At 42.2% G+C, this 23,624-nt stretch overlaps 3 protein-coding genes across 5 annotated transcripts; 1 reads left to right on the top strand and 2 right to left on the bottom strand.

The window, feature by feature from the left end:
* Positions 1–781: 781 nt before the first annotated feature.
* On the bottom strand, positions 782–11,362 carry zgc:64106 (uncharacterized protein LOC393348 homolog). Its single transcript, XM_061688102.1, has 6 exons — positions 11,206–11,362; positions 4,347–4,586; positions 2,092–2,181; positions 1,623–1,811; positions 1,406–1,515; positions 782–1,131 (listed from the first exon to the last, which is right to left on the bottom strand). Exons 1-6 carry the CDS (start codon positions 11,360–11,362, stop codon positions 952–954), a joined length of 966 nt encoding a protein of 321 aa, XP_061544086.1. The 3' UTR covers positions 782–951.
* Positions 11,363–14,315: 2,953 nt separating this feature from the next.
* On the top strand, positions 14,316–20,881 carry aqp7 (aquaporin 7). Of its 2 annotated transcripts, none has more exons than XM_061687908.1 (5): positions 14,316–14,669; positions 15,391–15,733; positions 15,827–15,945; positions 16,064–16,281; positions 18,226–20,881. In XM_061687908.1, exons 1-5 carry the CDS (start codon positions 14,547–14,549, stop codon positions 18,413–18,415), a joined length of 993 nt encoding a protein of 330 aa, XP_061543892.1. In that variant the 5' UTR covers positions 14,316–14,546; the 3' UTR covers positions 18,416–20,881. The 2 variants fall into 2 exon arrangements, with proteins under 2 accessions (XP_061543892.1, XP_061543891.1); XM_061687907.1 differs by having other exon boundaries at positions 15,391–15,517; positions 15,596–15,945.
* On the bottom strand, positions 20,063–23,503 carry tpgs2 (tubulin polyglutamylase complex subunit 2). 2 transcript variants are annotated; one of them, XM_061687910.1, is made up of 8 exons: positions 23,425–23,503; positions 22,758–22,840; positions 22,559–22,638; positions 22,388–22,475; positions 21,551–21,691; positions 21,322–21,435; positions 21,083–21,246; positions 20,063–20,815 (listed from the first exon to the last, which is right to left on the bottom strand). In XM_061687910.1, exons 1-8 carry the CDS (start codon positions 23,439–23,441, stop codon positions 20,600–20,602), a joined length of 903 nt encoding a protein of 300 aa, XP_061543894.1. In that variant the 5' UTR covers positions 23,442–23,503; the 3' UTR covers positions 20,063–20,599. The 2 variants fall into 2 exon arrangements, with proteins under 2 accessions (XP_061543894.1, XP_061543893.1); XM_061687909.1 differs by having other exon boundaries at positions 20,065–20,818.
* Between the last annotated feature and the right edge of the window lie 121 nt (positions 23,504–23,624).

Raw genomic sequence — 23,624 nt, forward strand, 5'->3', positions numbered from 1 at the left:
CTTTCACCCAAACAGTTGGACCATGTTGCTCCTGTGCTAGAGGAGCTCATCCATGAAATTGTGGATGAGAGACAGAAAGGTACTAAACTGCTCCAAGAACTAAAAGCTTTGTTGACCTTTGTGGACAAGTGACCTTTATTTAAATGATCTAAAGATAACGATTGACTAAGATAAAGAAACTGAAAGAAAAAGATAATCATTGGGTTATCCTGCCTTCTTTGTCTTTACAGCCAAGTAATGTATTGGAGAACAGAAGATAAAATTGCTGTCTGAATTCTTCAAAAAGGACTGAATGCTTTTATGGTTTCTTGTGTTTCAATAAATAAGTCAATAAATGGAAGTTATTGTCTAACTTAGTGGATGGGGCTTTTGTTGTATTTTCTACACCAAAGGCATCATCCTCATTCACTCATTACCCTCATAGACGTCTTAGTAGTATGACTAATTCACTGTTTACGTGCCAAATTTTGCATGAGCACAACACTATAATCCAGGGGTCACCAACATGGTGCCCATGGGCTCTAGCTCACCCCCCAAAGACCACATGAGTAGCCCACCGGCTTTGATCTGTTTCCTATCTTTTTAAATCATTGTTTACAAATTTTGCGAAATCTTTAAAATGATTAGTGCCTTCATATAGATTATTATTATTAATAATACCATACAATTAAAGGTGAGTTGGGCAAATTTGTGTGTATTAAACTGGTAGCTTTTCACATTAATCAGTACCTAAGAAGTAGCTCTCAGTTTTAAAAACCAGCAACCAGAATACATAAAATTAAGATATATGCAATCCTTTTTGCTACATTTCTAAACATGGCAGTGTATTTTCTTCCTTGCCAAGTTGCATTAAATACAATTGATTGACCATGATGTTTGATATGTCAGAGCAGTTTCTTTAACAAGTGTATGAAATTTGACCTCCTTTTTGTTATCAGGAGGAACGTTGCTTCACAGCCTCGATGTCAGTCTTTCACAAATCTCAAAGTCCTTGACTGCGAGGGCTGTGTCTCGGGCTAAGGGGGCGGGGAGGACAAGGGAGCAGTCGCTGTCAAAATACTTTCCACTTATGCCTTCTGCTTCCTCTGACACGGCGCAGTAGATGGCGCTGACTGCCCCCTCCTCTGCAGACTGAGAAGATGTGAAAGTATGGTCAACTCAAAATGAGAAACGCTTGTCAACGGCACCACTATAATTGCAACAAAACAATACAACCTAACAAAATGTATGACACACTAATCAGTGGTTAATTGTTAAGTTACAGAACTTTGTGAAAGGGTTTTTCATCTAACTACCTGAGAAGTAGTTGAGAACATCTGTTATTGAGATGAATCAGTGTCTTATTCATCAGTGTCTTAGGTAAACTCCACATAGACTCCACAAATAAAGTGAACAATGCACTCACCTTAAAAAAGAACTGTCCAATGAGGCGGAAGACAAAACGAATTCTAAAGGGATAGTGCCGCATCATCCCCGTCATGACAATACCGGGGTGAACAGAGTTGGCCGTGACACCTACGTGAACATGTTTCACACACATGCATGCAAACAAATTCATAAGAGTGATTATAATAGCAAATTTTCAGTATTAAGGAATGGAATTCAAAGTAATTTGAACCTGCCTGATCCCTGAAGCCTCCGTGCTAGCTCATTAGTACAGATGACGTTGTGCAGCTTGGTGTTGTTGTAAACCCGATCCAGTTTGTAAGTAACGTTTTCTCCATGAAAATGAGAGAAGTCCACTTCACCCTTTTTATGGTTGACAGAGCAGATGGTGACAATACGTGCTGGAGCTGAACATTTCATCAGGTCTGAAAGTAGCAGGGGGAGTAGGGGTGGGTATAGCACAGTGAATGAATACTTCTCATCATGATCAAACCTATTTTGTGCATGTTTGCTCAGGTTTTGGGGCTCACAGTTGACAGGTAACTTGGTGGTGGGGAAATGAATGTCATGGCAAAGACCCTCATATTAAACTGACTTTGAAATTATAGTTATGCAACATTTAGATTTACCCGTACTTTACCCAAACAAGTGATCAAATGACACATGTAGTACCAAATACAACTTGTAGAAGCTTTCTAATCCTACCCAGCAGCTGGTTTGTGAGAAGGAATGGTCCCAAATGATTGGTTGCAAAAGAAACATCAAACCCATCTTTGGTAATCTGCCGGGGTAAACCTAATGGAAGATAATGAGAAACATTAGATGGTGCTTGTACCTCCACCCCAAACCTTTCCCCCCCCTTATAATAGATCCTACAATTTAAACATTAAAAAGGACCACCAAACTGTTTCAACTACATCTTTAAACTTTTATGGAGCTGCCCTTAATTTTACCCAGCTGAAATGTATTTCAGTTGGTAAGTTTCAGAATGAATCACAAAGGATGGGTGTTGTCCCATGCTATGTATAAGGTTTTCATTGGAAAATTAAGTGCAATTCAAAAACAGCACATCAGACGATAAGAGAGGGTGGTGTATTGTGGATGTGGAGTATTGGAACCCCAACAATTGATTTCATATATAAACTCACTCAATAAATTCTAATAAACACAGTGTAGCAGACATGCCATGCAAAAGATGCCACCCGGCACCCCAGCCTCGCACTACTGCCGCTCCCCGCTGAGGTAGGCTGGCGAGACGCAACGTCACACACAGACTCTAAACGGATCAAGACACAGACATTTGTTTTGCCATGCCGACACTAAATGAATCACGGCTGCCTGGCACTTCAAAGCGGAGATCCAAGGATGCCGAGTTCGACCCCGGACGCTAAGTTAATTAACTCCCCCCCAGTCGAAGGATTGCACCAACAAAGGCGCCTCCGACCCTGTTGCGTACCACCACCAGTTGGAACAGGCAACAGCTACACCCAAGGGCGACGGAACGACACGACAGACATGGGTTCATAAGACAGTCTGTGACTCGACTGGGAGTTCATATTTTAAGAACTTTACATGAACCCCACTAGTGACTGTATTGCTGTAAACTTGAATGTCTAACGTCGAATATATAGTTAACTGAACCAGATGAAACGTTCCACCCCACACCACAAATGTCACATGGAAGATAGTAATGTCCTCCACAGCACACAACATTTGAAACATTCATTACAGGTATGAAAGAGGATGAACTTGGAACAATGTACGGTGAGGAAATGGTCTTGTTATCCTAAATCCAATAATTAATATTTTATTCCACTGGTTTTAAACCACAAAATAATCCTAAAATGGAGAAATGACGCCAAAAGGCAGTCAAGCCCCTCTGTGTTCGCGAAGGTGGTAGAAAAGGAGGGGGATAAATCCCCCTTTTTGACCCGCTCTGGCCATAAAAGGGGCCGGAGCAAGGACCAGTTGAGAAGCTTTTGGGAGTTTTGGTGGAGAGGTTTTGCTTTGGTCTCACCCCAACCAACTCGCCGATGACCGGGCCAGGCAGGACGCTCACCTCACCCGAGGTGGCAAGGACACATCGGACCATCCCCGCCTGCAGAGCATCCTGCAGGCGCTCCGGCCCACCCTGCTTGGGGGCCCGAGCTCAGTCCGAGGGAACGGAGGCGGACCCAATGTGACCGCTCCGAACGTCTGGCAAACAGAGACACCCGACAGACGTCCTGCATGGGAACTCGTTGGCCTCCTACTTTTCCTCCTTTTTTCCTTCCTCCCTTCCATCGAATCCACCTGTTCCCGGTGCGGAACGGGCCGGCCGAACACTCGGAAGCCTGACTCGTCTGCCTCAAATGTGTTCCAGACACGTAAAACTAACATTGCGGTCTACTAAAAGTACATATTAGTGCATATTTGGGTTTAAATGAACGAGAACAGGAGTCCTCAGCTATACACATTCACTACACGCCCATTCTGCTCATCTCACGTCACAAATCCCTTCCTTTGCCAATGTTCGTCTGTACCTTGTTTTGTGTTTGTCTGTGTTTTATCCTGTAGAAATCCGTTTGTTTTATTATTAAATTTTCTATAAAATTCACCACGTGCATTGATTGTGTGTGTGTGTATGGGCTCGGAACGAAACCCCTGGAAAGTCTAGAACTCAAAGTTCCTAAAATGTAGCCACCTTCCGATAAAAAGGTTTGTCGTCATTTCGCCTCAAGTTAAACTTGTAAAAATATGACGTGGTGCCCCTCATATATATCAAATACCTTGATTTATAACGGTGTAATTTAAAATTACGATAACCTGGAATGAGGCAGGCGCCGCTTCCAACTCATCATTTCCTTCTAAATTAAGCACGATTCTTAGTTCATACATAACCTCTACAACAGTCTTGGTCTAAATCTTCATATGTGTCTAACAAATATTGCAAAACTAAACTTCAGGGTGAAGTGGATCACCTGACACTGCGGCATTGTTGACAAGGATGTGAAGAGCTTTTTCCTCCTCCAGAATCTTTTCAGCAAACTCTCTAACTGACTCCAGAGAGGAAAGATCCACTTGACGCACGTGGATGTCACAGTTTCCTGTTTCTGCTTGGATTTCTTTAGCTGCTGCTGCTCCACGGGACACACTTCGACAAGCCAGAATGACACGGGCACCCCGGCGAGCAAAGTCCATGGCAATGAACTTTCCGATCCCTGAGAGCAGAGTGGAAGAGAAAATCAGTAGCACAGTGCAATCAACAAGTGCAATCAACAAGTGGTACTGAAGGGCTGAACATGATATTTGTCTATAATATTTTAATGACAGTGTTAAGATTGAAGAGCTCTTCCCTGAAAAAAAAAAAAAAAAAAAAAAACTTTTACGATGAATGCATTCAACAATGTCAGGTCAGTCTCGCACTCATTTACAACAAAGCCACGCTGGTCTCACACTTGCAGAATGTGGCTTGTCATCGTCTTGCTGAACAAAAGCAGGGAAGAAATGAAAGGTCATTTGAATGTACTGTACCCATCATGGTGGCACGGTGGACGATTGGTTAGAGCGTCGGCCTCACAGTTCTGAGGAGCGGGGTTCAATCCCCGACCCCGCCTGTGTGGAGTTTTCATGTTCTCCCCGTGCCTGCGTGGGTTTTCTCCGGGCACACAGGTTTCCTCCCACATCCCCAAAACATGCATTAATTGGACACTCTAAATTGCCTGTAGGTGTGAATGTGAGTGCGAATGGTTGTTTGTTTGTATGTGCCCTGCAATTGGCTGGCAACCAGTTCAGGGTGTACCCCGCCTCCTGCCCGATGATAGCTGGGATAGGCTCCAGCAGGCCCGCGACCCTTGTGAGGATAAGCGGCTCAGAAAATGGATGGATGTACCCATCATGTACTGTATGCATGCATTCTGGTCACAAGCTTTGCTTTCATCAACAGGTACATTATACATTATGAATATAGTTAAGTATTGATGTTGATTAATATTCAATGCTTTGTATACTATTTATCTGGCTTGATGTGGCGCGGCTGGCTAAACCCGGAAATGTATTTTCCCAGTGAGGGAACGCTTATCTGTGGCGACATTAAGACAGCGATTAAAATTTTGAATCACGGCAAAACCAGTGGCAGACCGATCGGCCACTCATGAAAACACTTGGCTACTTGGGGGTAGAACCAGTACAATGGAAAAGGGGCATTGGATGGCAACATGTTGCTCCAAAACGTGTATGTACCTTTCAGCATCAATGGTGCCTTAATAGATGTGCAAGTTGCCCGTGGCAGGGGTAACTAACACACCCCCGTACCATCAGAGATGCTGACTGTTGAACTTGTGCTGATAACAATCTGGATGGTCCTTTTCCTCTTTGCCACGGAGGACACGTTGCCATGATTTTCAAAAACAAAAGATGTGGACTCGTCAGACAACAGCACACAATTCCACTTTATGTCAGTCCATCTCGTATGAGCTTGGGCCCAGAGAAGCCGGCACCGTTTCTGGATGTTGTTGATTTATGGCTTTCGCTTTACTTTTAACTTAGATGTAGTGATGAGCTGTGTTGACTGACAATGGTTTTATAAAGTGATCCTGAGCCCACGTAGCAATATCCTTTACACAATGATGGCGGTTTTTAATGCAGTGCCGCCTGAGGGGTCAAAGGTCACGAACATTCAATGTTGGTTTTCAGCCTTCCCGTTTCCGTGCAGAGATTGCTCTGGATTCTCTGGATCTTTTAATATTATGGACCATACAGTAGATGATGAAATCCCTAAATTCCTTTCATATTTACATTGAACAACATTGTTGTTAAACTATTAGACACTTGGTCTATTTGCTCACATGGTTGTTCACAAAGTGGTGAACCTCACCCCATCCTTGCTTGTGAGACAGACTTTCAGGGATGCTCCTTTCATACCCAATCGTTGTCAATTGTCAATCACTCTCCTTTATCCAGTTAACCTCTTCACCTATGGAATGACCGAAATAGGTGTTTTTTTTATTTTTTATTTTTTTTTTAGCATTCCTCAACTTTTCCAGTCTTTTGTTGCCACTGTCACCGTTTTTTTGGAACTTGTTGCAGGCAGAAAATTCAAAGTGAGATAATATTTGGTAAAAACTAACGTTCATCAGTTTAAACAAATATTTTGTCTTTGTAGTGTGTTCATTTGAATATACTGTAGGTTGAAAAGGATTTTCAAATAATTTTTATTCTGTTCTTATTTACATTTGACACAACGTCCCAACTTCATTGAAATGGGGGTTTGTAAATATAACTATTATGTGCTGCCAACCGATAAAAATTCACTTCCAGAACAATTCGCCCAAATTTGTCTGAGCTTCCATATTTTCAACATTTTGTCAAGAAAAATACCGTTGGACAGTCATTATCCTAATTAAATTATGTCTTCAATATTTATCATTTTAATGTTTTTATTACATCAACTTTGTAATGGCGCACGCAGCTGCAGCCTGAATCAAAGTACCAGTATATGAGATTTCAACATGCCGTCATCAAAAATATCTGTGTAGAGATTAATTCGCCTTTGACAACAAACAACATTGCTGATATTTTGAATTGGATAGTTTACAGTATGTATGAACAATAGTTTTGGTTTCTATTTAGTGCAATGTACTTCTTGTACACGTCTTCTCTTGCATGCTCTTTATATTACATATTTACATTTCCTATATCCACAATTGCTTTGAAACGATGTACATTTCCCAATTGTGGGACTAATAAAGTTGATCTTATATTCCAAATATTTATAATAATATGCTTTTAAGCTGTCCACGTTCTTAAGTGACGTGTGCAGTGGCGGAGTAATTAATTTCTCATTCAGACGTGATGCCCTGTGTGGATGTGTATTTTTTTATATTTATATGACTAAACATGTACTGATTGGCCTGTCAGTTAGTTATTCAAAATTGGTTACTCTCCGCGAAGACGCGGTTCCCGCCAGACCTATGTGACGAGTGTAGTGTAGCACTTACTTCGATGTTTTGTGACTACATGACATGATAGCTTAGCAATTACCATGACTCTGACATCATCTTTGCCTATCCACTCCTCGTCCTCCCTTCGTGTAAGAAGCTTGGTTAAAAAGTGTAGCTTATTCGCTTCCATGGAGGCAATGATCAGTGACTTACAATGCATTGTCACCGGACGCAAAGAGAACTTTTGCCTTCTTTGCCTCATTTGGCAGCCAGGGGCCTAATAAAATAGCGTGCAACAAGCAGTTCAATGTGGGCGCTGGATTTATTTTTATTTTTTCCAAAATCCGGAACAGTCAGTGTTAGGGCTATAACGAGTCAATGTTCAGTGATTCCCTGAACAAAATACAGACGTTCCGTAACATTTGGCAGCTCATAAATATGATTATAATTTCTTAGGACCATTTGTACATTTAGTACGTAAGAATAGCTAGTATGACATCATTGTCAAAAATCTATATGAGCTTCCATTGTGAAATACAAATACAGTTTTCTTTATACATAGTATTCCCACAATGTAATGTCTAAAACTGCAGCATGTGATGATAACATATGCTGATATGATAAAAAAACACTGACATTCTTTCCCAATGACTTAAAAAGACTACCACAACCCCAGATGAGTAAGATGTGTATGTATAAAAGTTCAGTGTAAGCAGAGACATGCTGCTTTTTATGATTATGTTGTTCTAAGTTGCTGCCAACACCATTGTAATATTTGTTCAAATAAAAAGTAGTCACATGATCTGGTTTGTTAAATTTTTATCAACCAAACTGAGTGACACTTAAAAATATCTTTAGCAGCAGTATAAAAACAGTAATGGTATTTTGAGGAACTTAATCTTGAAAAATGGGAAAAGGAAAATTTGCAATCTGATAGAATTGAGGCTTTCAAGTCAGGATAGTTCTGAGAGATATGGACAGAATAGTTAATCATTAGACTGCTTTGCACAGAAGAGCAGCCTGCACAATGAGTGCAGAAATACAATGCCAACAACACTCAGTATAGTCACAAAACATATACATACCTATTGTGTTATAAACAGGATAAAGTATGAAAAATATAAATACAGCTTACAGTTGTATGCGGTCAATAGGTACACTGTTAGACATTCCTGTAAATTCTTCAGTAATTTATTACATATCTGACAGTAAAATACTTTAAAGTGATTTTCCAGTAAGTAACTAGTTTACACTGCATCATGGGATTTTGGTTGAGGTCACACAGAGAGTTACTGTATTTCGCGTGCAGCAGAATTGCGAAGCCGTGTACTCCCGGCATGCATTGTGCCATGAATGTTGTTGCCGTAATCCATCCATCCATTTTCTACCGCTTATGCAAGGTCGGGTCACGGGGGCAGTAGCTTTATCAAGGACGCCCAGACTTCTCTCTCCCCAGTCACTTCCTCCAGCTCTTCCGAGGGGATCCCGAGGCGTTCCCAGGCCAGCCGAGAGACATAGTCTCTCCGGCCTGTCCTGGGTCGTCCCCGGGGTCTCCTTCTGCTGGGACGTGCCCGGAACACCTCACCGGGGAGGCGTCCAGGAGGCATCCGAATCCGATGCCCCAGCCACCTCACCTGGCTCCTCTCGGTGTGGAGGAGCAGCGGTTCTACTCTTTTTCCATGGCCTCACCGAACGCCTCCCATGCCCGAGCTTTTGCTTCAGCGACCACCAAAGATGCATTCCGCTTGACCAGCCGGTACCCATCGGCTGTCTCAGGAGTTCCAAAGCCCAAAAAGGCCCGACAGGACTCCTTCTTCAGCTTGACTGCATCCCTCACCGTTGGTGTCTACCAGCGGGTTCGGGGATTGTCGCCACGTCTAGGGTGTCCTGTTTCCAATTGCACGTGTGGACACCCTTATGCTTGAACATGGTGTTCATTATGGACAATCCGTGATGAGCACAGAAGTCCAATAACAGAACCCCACTCGTGTTCTGATCGGGGGGCCCGTTCCTCCCAATCACGCCCCTCCAGGTCTCACTCTCATTGCCCACGTGAGCATTGAAGTCCCCCAGCAGAACGATGGAGTCCCCAGCGGGAGCGCTCCCCAGCACCCCTTCCAAGGACTCCAAAAAGGGTGGGTACTCGGAACTGCTGTTTGGTGACTAGGCACAAACAACAGTCAGGACCTGTCCCCACACCCAAAGGCGGAGGGAGGGTACACTCTCGTCCACCGGGGTGAACCCCAACGTACGGGTGCCGAGTCAGGGGGCAGTAAGTATACCCACACCTGCTTGGTTCCTCTCAGCGTGGCCAACTCCCACAGGTGGTGAGCTCATGGGAAGGGGGACCCACATTACCCTTTCGGGGTGTGCCCGGCTCGGCCCCATGGGTGCAGGCCTGGCCACCTGGCGCTGGCTTTCGAGCCCCACCTCCAGGCCTGGCTCCAGAGGGGGGCCCCGGTGACCCGCGTCCAAGCAAGGGAAAACGTCTTTCTGAATTGTTTGTCATCATAGGGTTTTTTGGAGCTGTGCTTTGTCTGATCCCTCACCTAGGACCTGTTTGCCATGGGTGACCCTACCACGGGCGTGAAGCCCCAGACAACTTAGCTCCTAGGATCATTGGGACACACAAACCCCTCCACCACGATAAGGTGACAGCTCAAGCAGGGGTTGTTTCCGTAATAAAGACATTAATCCTTAATGTTCATGAATGATAAGGACTGACGTAACATTGATCATGTGTGTTTATGTTACCTGTAGTTTGTTGATTTATGATGTTACATGTATGATGCATATCCCCCCCCCCCATGAATCATTGACTGTGGGTTGTGTGCAATAGTGTGACATCCCGGTCAGTTCAGCTGTATGAAGCTAAGATAAGTGTTACCTGGCCTGCTTCTTCTGCTAGCCAAAAGAGCTCCTGTTTACCTTGTGTAACTCATTAACACCACAATGAATAGAAGCATTGATTTGACGCTGTTGTCACTAAGTACGCTAATCAAGTTTACTGGCAACAGTGTTGCCCCTAAGTTACTGTAAAAACCCTATGTAATATGAAATGTCTAACAGTGTATTTAGACACAAGTGCATCTTAGTATCGTACAAATGTTTAGTCATTTCAGTAGTTCAGTTAAAAAAGTCAAACTTCAGAAGTCCAATTTCAACTTAAATTCATATTAAAAATGACCTTGATTGTTTTCTGTAATATCACAATTTCTTGACATAGTGAATTGTAGGTTATTGTTAGCTGTACTCTATCGTCATTGAAACTATAGAAAATAACTTAAAAATATGAGCTTCACTTTTTGTATTGAACTACTGAAGCAAATTTAATTTCCCACGATATTCATATTCATTGAGATGTATATATTCCGGATGTAGGTAACAAGGAAACCTAAATGTAATGTCACAATATACTATAATGTTGATAATAATAATACTCAATAATAATATTGTAATTATTATTATATAATATAATTTGGCCGTATACCTAACGTCAAACATGATACATGCATGTCCACCACATGGGATCCAGTTGTACTAACAACAGCAACGAGTGGCTGAAATCACACGTTTTTGATCACTACTGCATTATCAATGTCTCACATCCACTCCATATATTTCCACAATTAATGTTCAGTCGGCCTACTAGACTGCAGTGGTTATGTGCAAAGGCAAAAATCATCACATTTTATGATGGAACTATAAACACTCCTTTAACTTATCGAGCAAATGTGTTGTAACTTGTGTCCCGGGATTGGCAATTTGATACTCGAGAGCTGAAAGAGAGAATATTTGAACCAAGCAGAATTGGATCCGGCGCAACCGAACGCTGAAGCGCTACTTGCTCAAATGTCTTCTTTTAAGAATTGCTGGAAAGACGAAAAACGAAGCAGACCTGAATTGCCCCCCGTCACCACGGCTGTCTTCCCTTCCAGGCGCGTGGGGCAAGCGCGTGGGTCCCAGGACCCTCTCCGCTGCAAGCGCACCACCGCACAAAGCAGCAGCGTGGACACCATCCACAGCGGGTGACACATTGCATCCAGCCAGCCCATGGTGCGACGAGCACAAACAGAGGGTTTTATGGGGCTATGAGGGTTTTACGTGTGACAATGGGAGCCGGGCTACGGCGAGGAGGGAGGCGTGACCACTGCTTATTGATTCATCGAGGCACGTCGAAATGGATCCATTGCCTTTTGATCCCGTTTAAGACATGACGCTCAAGCTTTTCTTCTTTTTTAAAATGGATTTATGGCCGTTATTGACCACCTTTGACAGGTCTCCGCACCAGTGGAACCTGGTCATCAGAAGTTGTTCTTGATTGCCTGCTGAATGCCACCCTGCCTCCCCTGAAATTGAGATGTTCGCGAGATGATTCTGATTCTGGTACATGTAGAAGTAGGCCTACTCATTCCACACACAAAAAGAGAAGAAAAAAAAGCACATGTACTCTGAAATGTACAAGTTCAAAAGTAAAAATGAATTTCTACAGCATGTTTCTATAACACCTGTTTTGATACCTGGGTACAAAAATAAAAGGAAAATAGTTCCCATAGACTTGCTAATGGTAAACTGACAAAATCAAGGTAAAAATATTATTATTATCATAGTAGGGCTTGGGAACACTTTGCATTATGAGATTAAGAGCTAGTGATGTTAACGTAAACAAAGCTGTATGGTCGATGTTTAATCGCTTAGTGAATTACTTAGGCATGTAAATCAAAATTTCCAAATACACAAATATATCTCAATAGACGATAACACTGGATAGAGAGGAGTGTATTGTATTGTTTGTAAGAATCAGATAAGGATAAAGGATTTGATGCCACTTTTTATGTCACAAATCGGACCAGATTTTCGTGGGCCGAACTTAATGTAAATAATTAGGTAATGTGTGACTGTAACCTTGTACCTTTGGTAGGAAAAAAATGCCCGGATGTTTCTTATGAGCTGAGACAAAGATATGATGTTTCAACAGGCCATTTTCCGATTTTTCACTGGCGGTGTCCACTCGAGTGGGTCAAACTCATTGTCAGATTTACTTCAAACTTCACAAAAAACAAGAATAATAATAGTGATTCACCCCCATCTAGTTTTCTATCGTCTCCAAATCCTGTGACTGTGTCAGCGCTGAAATCAAGGAATAGTTTCATCTTGAAGTGAAAATAAAAAAATAAAAAAAATTCCCACCAAAGTAATTTGAAAAGAACAAGTATGCTTGTGCGAAACAATCAGAAAATGTGATTTTGGTGGACCAAAATCCGGCACAAAAAAAAAAGGCAAAGAAAACGGCGAGCGTTTTTCTGCAATTAGTGACATACCTAAAATACACGTTAAAATGTTCGTAGGGAAGGTGATTTACAAGAAAATATATTTGGACTGATATCAGTTCCCGGCGTTGTGGTCTATTTGTTTCTCTAAATTGCTTTCCCTTTCTTGCATTTTAACATCATTTGTTGACTACACAGTCTTGTTTACATTTGCTAAGCCCCAAAGTGTGACTAAACACAAGTGTGACTAAACACTAAAACAATTTACCACCTGACCAAGATGCGTTTTTTTCCCCCCAGATTAGACTAGAAATTTTTGAATGCCAGAAAATTGTGGTTTTTAGGCTGGCGCAAGACACAACACATTCGTAAGAAACCATTCTTGGAGCAGACAACAGCACACAATTCTTATAAATAAGGCCACGTATGGGGAATATCTTGCTTCTCCGAATCTGTTGCTTCATGGTTGTAAATGCTCCATGGTTCACGTTCCTCCATGTCACTGCTGTTGGTTTCTCCCACCAAAGAAAACCCCAAAATCTCAATTAATCAATCCATCCATCCATCCATTCACCCATCCATCCATCCATTCATAAATCAAATTCAGAACTGCGATAGACCTCTCTCTTTCCTCTCTCTTTATGTTGTGTCATTTTGTCAAAGTAAGGAGTTCGAAATACCTGTATCTGCTTTCAAATGTACAGGTATTGAGCTAAAGTAAAAACATCACCAGAAAAATAAATAATCAAGTTAAGTACAATACAGTATGGTAACAACGATTTTGCACTTCATTACTTCCCACCACTGGTCTTTTCTCCTGTGCCTGTCCACTTAATCAGCACTGTATTTATTGGGTTATTAATGGCGCTTTCGTTCTCATCAAACTGTCAGATGGACCGACTTCTGCTATGATACATAATAAAGCTACAGTATAACGAACTCAATGCTGCTTCCTGCTGTCTAAAATCCAACAGCACAAGAGAACGTCTTTCCAAATTTGTTCATTTTCGACTCTTTGATGGCATCACCAGAACGCCTACGAAAAAGCAAAGGAAAACAAACAAACAAAAACATTTAGGGAATTAATGCTTTATAGTTGAAGCCAGAAGTTTACATACACTATATAAAAAGACACTGACATGAAATCAGAATAAACTTTTCTTGTTTTTGTTAATTCAGATTACCAAAATTCTTTCGGTTTAGTTTAGTGTTAGAATATACTGTACATTATATGATAAAGAATATCCATCCATCAATGCCAGTCGTACTCACGGATTGTCTCAAAATACTTAATCACATCATAATGCTGATGTCTTATGTGTAAATGATGTCATGAGTGTGGAGAGTGTAACTTTAGAAACTTTGCCATTGAAGCACAAAGTGAAAGGTTTAAGCTATAACGAAAGATGTAGAGACATTAAAATGTTTCAGTGTAATGCCAAGTATTTCTTGTCCAATGATGTCTGCAGATGTTTCAAATAACTGCTTCCTCATTGGCCAAGTACTGTCTCATGAAGCAAAGCTATTGGAGGACCGCAGCTGTCTGTGTGCCAGTTTGATCATATCCGGTGGGAGGGAGGTTGTTATGGCCATAAAAATGTGGTCCCAGTTGGAATGTGTGATGACGACAGCGAGATTGAGAGTCAGAGGGAGCCAGAGAGAGAGAGAGAGAGAGAGAGAGAGAGAGAGAGAGGGAGAGAGAGAGAGAGAGAGAGAGAGAGAGAGAGAGAGAGAAAGAGAGAGAGAGAGAGAAGAGTGCACAGACAGCGTGACATTAGATTAGAGGACAGAGGTGCCTGTTGGAGAGACTACCATTTGTATTTGTGGACTATGTGGGACAGCATGTTCGTTCTTTAAGTCTGAACTCAGAATCTCTCTGAATTCCAGCTTTGCTTTTAGACATTATCAACGTAGTATTGCAAGACAAAGAGGTCCAATGAGAGAATCGGTCAAACTCCAATAAGAAGAAATGAAAGACTTAGATCGAGGGATGTCTCAGCGAAAAGGACCTCTTCTTACTCGATCTTTTCGATTAAGGAATGAAATGGTTCGTGTGGGACTTGCTGAATCTCTATGCACATATGTAATGATGGTAAGAAATAATTTCTTCATTTTTTGTGAGAAGGTTGACGTACTTTGGCAACAAAATCGAACAAAAAATTGGTTTGGACATGTGCGTTTATGTAAGCACATTAAAGCATTAATGATTCATATTATCTCTCTTGTGATTATGATAAAATGCTCTCTGCCCCACAAAATATTGTGTGCTCACGTGGTTTTGGTAGGACAGGATTTAACCTGAAGAAGGGTCAGGCAGTGGGTCACGTGTTAGGGTCGCAAGAGTCACATGTTTTTCTTCTCTCCGAATCGATCCCATTTTTAGAACTGGAAGAGATACAATGTGAAGCCAAGAGACAAGTATACAGTGTATGCAATGCATGTAATAAATTGTAACAAGAACGCACATTTTCTAAGCTTCGGTGTGCACCCCCATGTTGTACTTAGACACTGCTTACTTTCTAAGTTTAGGGTGCATGATTTGCCCATTTCCTGTTTCCTGAATGAATAGCTCAGTGTAAGCCCTTTCCACTCTTCAGTTTGTCCATTTGAGTTGACATCAGAGTTTAAAGTTCAGATGCATCTAAATGACAGATTGAGTGGTTGGAAGGTAAGCGGTCAAAGGTTCCTGTCTGTTGCAGACAACAACTCCTGTCTGTTGCAGAGACTTATTTAATTGAATGTTTTGTCTGTCCTTAATCATCACCCATATGATGTAACCTTAGTAGTGCACTACTGGTCTCCTCTGTATCCAGGTGTTTGGCCTTGGCTCTGTGGCGCAGGTCGTGACTGGACAAGGAGCATTCGGACATTACATAAGTATCAACCTGGGCTTTGGGCTGGGTGTTGCAATAGGGGTTCACGTCGGAGGGAAAGTTTCAGGTATAAAAGCAGATTTTTTTCTCAAATCATCAAAGATCAAGGCTATGTGTGCCACACTGTGCTGTGTCACTCCACCAGGCGCTCATATGAACGCAGCGGTGTCCTTCGCCATGTGTGCGTTTGGCCGCCTTGCATGGAAGATGCTCCCCCTCTATGTTTTTTCACAGCTGTTGGGCTCCTTTTTTGCAGCAGGGACAGTTTATGCTGTGTATTATGGTGAGGACACGTTGCATGAACAAGAACAATTGGTTCTGACCAGTTTGTCTTTTCACACTAAACGTTCTGATTGCTTATTGTTTGTGTTTGCAGAAGCAATACATGACTATTGTGGTGGCAATCTGACTGTAACTGGTGTAAAGGCTACTGCTGATATCTTTGCCACATATCCCGCACCGTACCTCTCCTTGTTGGGTGGATTCATTGACCAGGTATGCATAAAACTGGATTCATGAGACGCCAACCACACACAAAAAAACTTGCTTTGTTGAACTTTTCATGTGTAGCATTCTGTAGGATTTATCATGACTTTTATTGTGCTGTTGCCAGGTATTTGGCACAGCTATGCTTCTGCTGTGCATGATGGCTTTGTCTGATCAGAAAAACAAACCAGCCACAGCAGGCACCGAGCCGACCACCGTGGGTCTCTTGGTGCTACTCATTGGCATTTCTCTGGGCAGCAACAGTGGCTACGCAATCAACCCCACCAGAGACATCGGACCGAGGCTCTTTACGGCCATTGCAGGCTGGGGCCCTGACGTGTTCAGGTATCGAGGAATTGGACATGATAGGTCCTCAGGCACTAATCTTATCAACCTCTGTCTCGAATGATACCCAAGTGACATTCTGAAGAAATTTCAGCGTGAGAAGATTACACATCTGTAGCCTGTCTCACACAGAGATCCTGTAAAATTGGTGCATCAGTGATGTAACAGTAGATTGGGCATTTATCGGTCTGTGCCTTTTTGACATCCCAGCAAAGCGAGTTATTGCCACGATAATGTGAAGTTTCGGAACGCTAGACCACATCCTGAAATTAGACAATTTGGGAGCACGGTGGACGACTGGTTAGCTCATCTGCCTCACAGTTCTGAGGTCCAGGTTTCAAATCGGCCTCCCCTGTGTGGAGTTTGCATGTTCTCGCCGTGCCTGCGTGGATTTCCTCCAGGCACTCCGGTTTCCTCCCACATCCCAAAAACATGCATGGTAGGTTAATTCCATCCATCCATTTTCTTTACCGCTTATCCACACTAGGGTCACGGGCTGCTGGAGCCTATCCCAGCTATCTTCGGGCAGGAGGCGGGGTATACCCTGAACTGGTCGCCAGCCAATCGCAGGGTAGGTTAATTGACAACTCTAAATTGAATGTGAGTGGAAATGGTTGTTTGTTTAGATGTGTCCTGGGATTGGCAGGCAACCAGTTCAGGGTGTACCCTGCCTCTCGCCCAGAGTCAGCTGGGATAGGCTCCAGCACACCAGCGACCCACCAGCGACCCTAGTGAGGATAATGGATACATGGATATATCAGTGCAGCACACTCCCATGCAAAGGCACTGGAATAGTGACTCGGCCAATTCCTTTGTTGCTGTAGACTGAAACCATTCGGGTTTGACATCAAAACATGAATACGAGACAACATTTCAGGTTTTATTTCCAGGTTTTTACAACTGTATCGATAAGCACCTTTTGTTCGAACCCACCTGTTTTTCATATGAGGAAAAGTATTGGAACATGTGACTGACTGGTGCTTGCCCACGTTTGTCTTAGTACATTTATTCAAACAATAAATAGCGATGAATGTCGACGCACAGTACGCACGGTTTCGGACTCCGATTTTGCCTGTGAATACTACATTTGTACTCGTTAAAGTTACTAGTATTCGAGTTAAAGGTGTTACCAACATGAAGATCAGTCGGCTGTATCTGGGTAAAAATCAAGTATGTAAAGCTGAGAGATGATGAAAACGCAATCAGAGCCATTTTGCAAACCTTGGACATGGCCATTACCACAATTTGGAAAGTAACTACAGTGGCAAGGGCAATACACTTCTTCCTTGACAATCACAACATGTTGTTTGTGGTTCAATAAAAAAAAGATACAGCAGTATGGTGCTTCAAAACATTCTTTCTCGATAAGAACACCAGGGGTTGCAGTGTTTTTCCGTTTCAGTGAGTTGGTGCGAGGGTCAATCGCCAGTTGTGTGGGTGAGAGTCACCAATTGTATGTTTTTCCCCCATGGTCCATATCTGTCGTGTTTGGTCGCGTCAATTTGCGTGCGGTGGGCCTAAGTTGTGTATCTGATGCAAATGTAAATAGCTGGAAATAAAAGCTGCATATTTCTTGTCTCATATTCATCTTTTGATGTCAAAGCCAGATGTTTTCAGTGACAGTCTACAGCAAAAATAATCGGCCTCACAGTTACAATACTTTTGGGGGGGAGTGTGGACACATACAGCAGGACGCACATGTCAGACAGCAACAAGTGCTTTCAACCAAGCAGTATGGGAGCAATGAAGTGAAGTGAAGTGTTAAACTTTATTTTTCCGGCAGTGTAGAATAACCTGACACACAGCTGGCTTCCTGGCTCTGATATTACAGCTAAAGGCGGGGCTTGTGTCCCAGCAGCCAAAGATAAAAACACATTTGATTCTAACATGTAAAAATGATTTGCTTGTTGACCTATCAGTTTTGTATTTTCTTTATCTGTGCAGGGCTGGAAATGGTTGGTGGTGGGTGCCCATTGTTGCCCCTATGATTGGAGGTGTACTGGGTGCAGGGCTCTACAAAGTCTTCGTGGAATTTCACCACCCTCCACTCTCTGGAGATTGTGCTGGACAGATAAAAAACTTAGAGACGCTGTCGCTGGAAAAACAAAACATCGACACTGATGTGTGTGTGTGAGCCCCCCCAACTAATGAGACATATGAAACCTGTCAAGCTGAGTGCACATGCGCACATACCAAGACTACTCTGATAGGACGATCCATAAAGAATGACGCAAAAACGGGAATTGGCTGACCAGTTCAGGGTGTACCCCACCTCTCACCCGAAGATAGCTGGGATACGCTCCAGCATGCTCGCGACCTTAGTGAGGATAAGCGGTACAGAAAATGGATGGATGGATACACAACCCCAATTCCAATTAAGTTGGGACGTTGTGTGAAACATAAATAAAAACAATACAATGATTTGCAAATCATGTTCAACCTATATTGAATCTAATACACTACAAAGACAATATATTTAATGTTCAAACGGATAAACTTTATTGTTTTTAGCAAATAATCATTAACTGAGAATTTTATGGCTGCAACACATTCCAAAAAAGCTGGAACAGGTGGCAAAAAAGACTGAGAAAGTTGAAGAATGCTCGTCCAACACCTCGTTTGGAACATCCCACAGGTAAACAGGCTAATTGGGAACAGATGGGTGCCATGATTGGGTATAAAAGGAGCTTCCCTGAACTGCTCAGTCATTAACAGGCAAAGATGGGGCGAGGTTCACCTCTCTGTGAACAAGTGCATGAGAAAATAGTCGAACAGTTTAAGGACAATGTTTCTCAACGTAAAATTGCAAAGAATTTAGGGATTTCATCATCTACGTTCCATAATATCCTCAAAAGGTTCAGAGAATCTGGAGAAATCACTGCATGTAAGCGGCAAGGTCAAAAACCAACATTGAATGCCCGTGACCTTCGATCCCTCAGGCGGCACTACATCAAAAACCGACATCAATGTGTAAAAGATATCGCCACATGTGCTCAGGAACACTTCAGAAAACCAATGTCAGTAAATACAGTTTGACGTTACATCTGTAAGTGGAACTTAAAATTCTACTATGCAAAGCAAAAGCCATTTATCAACAACACCCAGAAACGCCGCCGGCTTCTCTGGCCCAGAGCTCATCTAAGATGGACTGATGCAAAGTGGAAAAGTGTTCTGTGGTCCGAAGAGTCCACATTTCAAATTGTTTTTGGAAATTGTGGATGTCGTGTCCTCCGGGCCAAAGAGGAAAAGAACCATCCGGACTGTTATGGTTCAAAGTTTAAAAGCCAGCATCTGTGATGGTATGGGGCTGTGTTAGTGCCAATGGCATGGGTAACTTACACATCTGTGAAGGCACCATTAATGCTGAAAGGTACATACAGGTTTTGGAGAAACATGCTGCCATCCAAGCGACATCTTTTTCATGGACGCCCCTGCTTATTTCAGCAAGACAATGCCCAACCATATTCTGCACGTTTTACAACAGCGCGGGTTCGTCGTAAAAAAGTGCGGGTCCTAGACTGGCCTGCCTGTAGTCCAGACCTGACTCCCATTGAAAATGTGTGACGCATTATGAAGCGTAAAATATGACAACGGAGACCCCGGACTGTTGAACAGCTGAAGCTGTACATCAAGCAAGAATGGGGAAGAATTCCACCTACAAAACTTCAACAATTAGTGTCCTCAGTTCCCAAACATTTATTGAATGTTGTTAAAAGAAAAGGTGATGTAACACAGTGGTAAACATGAACCTGTCCCAGCTTTTTTGGAACGTGTTACAACCATAAATTTCCAAGTTCATGATTATTTGCTAAAAACAATTAGGTTTATCTCTTTGAACATTAAAGATCTTGTCTTTGTAGTGTATTCAATTAAATATAGGTCGAACATGATTTGCAAATCATTGTTTTTATTTATGTTTAACATAACGTCCCAAGTTCATTGGAATTGGGGTTGTATATAGTGGCTACATTAGCACCTGTAAGATGAAAATCGGACACTGTGAGACTCATGGTGTCAGGTGTCAATCATGTGATCAAGGAATTACAGCCAAATTTTATTTTCAATCGCCCCAATACCTTACATTTTACAGTCAAAAGTGTTATAGTTACTTTATTTTTTTAATTTTTTTTTTGATATATCATAATTGATACAATACATTCAAAATGGTAATATTTACAACAACAATCGCTCCAGAATCTCTTAAATGAAGCTGTGAGCATTGACTCTTGTGACAGAGTCTCACCTCACACATTTAGTTTTTAAATACTTTCTGAAAACAATAACAGGACAATTGGATGAAATATTGTCCTCAACAAATCTACCGTTTCACAACACCTGATCTTCCACTGCTGCCTTGGCTTTTGGCATTGCTCGGGAGGCTGCATGGCGCGGATGGCTTCTTCTTAGGGGTGGTCACCATGGCTTTAGCTTTAAAGGCCTTTATGGGATCTAACTTGTTAAGGTGGGAGTCGCCAGCAGAATGATTCAGGCTGAATTCATGCCTGGAGGTCAGCGGCTGGTACAGCGATGCCCACTGCTGTACAGGGAATGTGTGTTAGAGAGTTAACACAAAAACAAATGAAAATGAAAAAATGAAGAGAGTGACATTAAAATTTTTGAATACAAATCTTTTTGTACGTGTTCATTTCTTTGAATGTTGTGTCTTACTTGAGTTTTAATCTAAAAACACGGCACTTATCAGAATGGCAAAACATAAACTCCATTTATCTCGTGTATTAACTTTATTATTAAGTAGTATCGCTGATATAAAGTATTTACATCTAGGAACTATCTTTGCTACCTTGGCTTGTGGACTGGGGCCATAAGGTGTGAAGGAATACTGCCACTCAGGCAGTCCAAGGTGAGTGATCATGAGGCGGTAGTACGAGGAGAAGGTTGCGCTTAAGAAATGCCAGCAAAGGGAGCGATCGAGAAACCAAATTTCACTCTGCTGGGCTACAGCACCTAGAAAAAGAAAATAATGTCAGTAAATTGTTGGAGTTCAAATATATTTTTTTTACAGAAGGCCTCCAAGAGCACCTGGGGTGGAGTTTTTGTATGCCAAGCACACCTTGCCATTCCCACCACATGAATCCAACTCAAAGACGCGACTCCGAGAATCAAAATGTGGAGGAGTGGAAGCATTTGCCAACCCTGTCAGAACACAATGATGAATCTGTAATATTGTTTGGGGTGAATTCAACTTAACCAACATGGCAACTGTTGACTTTCCCTCAGATGAGTCCAGAATTTGATGAATAAGCTTTACCACATTCTGCACTGCTCTCCTCCCAGTCTAGGTCAGCCAGTGACGGTGCATTTGGGAGAGAGAAAACTTGCGTTGGCTGGAGAAGAGGCTGCAACCTGCCCACGCTCCTAATTGTCATGCATCCTAAGGGAACACATTCATCTGAGGGAGACATGTAAAAACAGTGGTAAATATAACTATTTTCATTGTAAACTTGAGATCCTTTAATGGTAATACTTAATGTACTGTTCTGTCACAGTGTTTCCCAACCTTTATTGCGCCAAGACACATATTTTACAATGGACAAAATCTTGAGGCACAGTGACGCTACCAAACAAAAATATCACAAAAAAATAGCAGTTCTGACCATAAATAGGAAGACTATACGGCAGCGCGCTGTAGCATCCCGGCTAACAGACGTGCCGGTCATGTTGGCAAGGTCGATGTTCCATTCAAAGGCAATGCATGGGCATTGAAATTAAGTCATAACTTGCTCATTTCTCAACCGATTTTCATGAGATTTATTTATTTGGGTCTTTGCCAAAGCTTATGCTATCACCACATAACATTTTTTTCTAAAAAAATAATAAAATAAAATTTAAATAAATGTATTTTTTTTTCAAAATAATTTGAGGGCAAATTATTTTGGGAGGGCTTGAGCCCAAATATATTTAATATACTTTTTAAGAATAAACCCTCTGCCTCATTTTTTATAAACACGCGGGCTTACTATGCTACTGTATTTCAATGTTGGTCATTTTGGTGGTACTTGGAGAGCTAAGTATTTCGTTAGGTGGTACTTGGTGGAAAAAGTTTGCGAATCACTGTGTTAGAAAATTAAAAATAAGGGTCACTTGCTGTCTAGTTTGACGTTCCAAGTAAGTGTAAAGCCATCAGTTGTCAGATAAAAATCTCGTAGGTCCTCTGGTAAAATACAATTATTTTTCTGGGGTGGGGGGAGAAACAGATGGCTTGTTATGTGCAATTTGATGGTTAACAGTTGCAGCGTTTGGAATGGGGTTCCCGCACCTGTTCCCATGACAGCAGACTCCTTTTCTCTGCAGGCTCCCTCTGTACGAGCCGCACATCGACAACACCAGGCATATTTTCTGTCGCAAAAGGACTTCGATTTAAAATGTACTGTGCGTAGAACACACAGTATTGAAGTTGACATTTTAGCTATAAACGTTAGATGCTGCGAGCTCCAACGCCAAATCTAAATACTTACCAAGGATTCGAGTGACGCCGAGTGTCAGTCTTTCAGGCACACATTTAAACGCTGAGCTCTCCTTCGTCCCATCCATTCTTTTACTGATAAAATCCAATGTTTATATGTCACCAAAAGATCACCAAAGGCCTCAGTGTTATTAGGATTCCCACGTAGTTTCCAGGCAGGACACGCCCCGCTGCAACATGATTGGCTCCTGCTTTGCGAAAGGGCAGGCTACACTGATGCAACAGGATGACCATCCCAAACATGTGTCACATTTGTACGAGTTTGTTATGGTTGGGGCTTAAGGCGGTTTATGGTGGGGTAAGGTTAGGATTAGTGTGGGTTAGGGAGAGTGGGAAACATTAACGCTGCCACACTGAAGTCACATAATACTTATTTTCCCGTCTGGAATCAAGAGCGCGTGGACTGCCGGGATACAGCAGCCAATCATAGTGCGGCGGGGCGTGTCCTGGAGCCAGTAATATTGGCGCAGGGCGTGTCCTGCCTAGAAACTAAGTGGTAGGGATGTCAAATGCTTCTTCTTCTTCGTCTTCTTTGTTGAGCTGTTAAGATGTTGCATCACTGCCACCTTCCGGTGTCACTTGTCATACACATGCACTGTTCTTCACGTTTATACGGAAAGTTGATCATGATAATTGTTTAGTATGTAAAATTTTCTTACATTTGAATTAAGATCATCGCGCGTTAGTATCAAGTCATTCGAGTTGCTCCAACTCCTTTTACACACTCGAGGAAGCGTGTGCGTCTTTGAAGAAACCGTATCACATGTAAACCAATAGAAAGGCGTCTTCTTGAAGAACGGCCAATCAAATTTTTACATTTGACAAAGAGGCGGTACTCCAGTTTCTTCGCAACGTTTGG

Source organism: Phycodurus eques, chromosome 10 (assembly GCF_024500275.1).
Source record: "Phycodurus eques isolate BA_2022a chromosome 10, UOR_Pequ_1.1, whole genome shotgun sequence".
In the NCBI taxonomy this organism is placed as follows: Eukaryota; Metazoa; Chordata; class Actinopteri; order Syngnathiformes; family Syngnathidae; genus Phycodurus; species Phycodurus eques.

What these genes read in the sequence shown, in the direction of transcription:
- tpgs2 (XM_061687909.1), bottom strand. An exon ending in TTGGAACGTCAAACTAGACA is followed by an intron (nt 21,692 to 22,387) that starts GCAAGTGACCCT and finishes TGTCTCCCTCAG; the next exon opens with ATGAATGTGTTCCCTTAGGA. An exon ending in GCCCCAGTCCACAAGCCAAG is followed by an intron (nt 20,819 to 21,082) that starts GTAGCAAAGATA and finishes TTCCCTGTACAG; the next exon opens with CAGTGGGCATCGCTGTACCA.
- zgc:64106 (XM_061688102.1), bottom strand. Translation starts at nt 11,362, where the DNA reads ATGGGCTGGCTGGATGCAATGTGTCACCCGCTGTGGATGGTGTCCACG. An exon ending in GGTGACGGGGGGCAATTCAG is followed by an intron (nt 4,587 to 11,205) that starts GTCTGCTTCGTT and finishes CTCTGCTCTCAG; the next exon opens with GGATCGGAAAGTTCATTGCC. An exon ending in CAACAATGCCGCAGTGTCAG is followed by an intron (nt 2,182 to 4,346) that starts GTGATCCACTTC and finishes ATCTTCCATTAG; the next exon opens with GTTTACCCCGGCAGATTACC.
- aqp7 (XM_061687907.1), top strand. Translation starts at nt 14,547, where the DNA reads ATGAAAGACTTAGATCGAGGGATGTCTCAGCGAAAAGGACCTCTTCTT. An exon ending in TATGCACATATGTAATGATG is followed by an intron (nt 14,670 to 15,390) that starts GTAAGAAATAAT and finishes CTCTGTATCCAG; the next exon opens with GTGTTTGGCCTTGGCTCTGT. An exon ending in TGGGTGGATTCATTGACCAG is followed by an intron (nt 15,946 to 16,063) that starts GTATGCATAAAA and finishes TGCTGTTGCCAG; the next exon opens with GTATTTGGCACAGCTATGCT.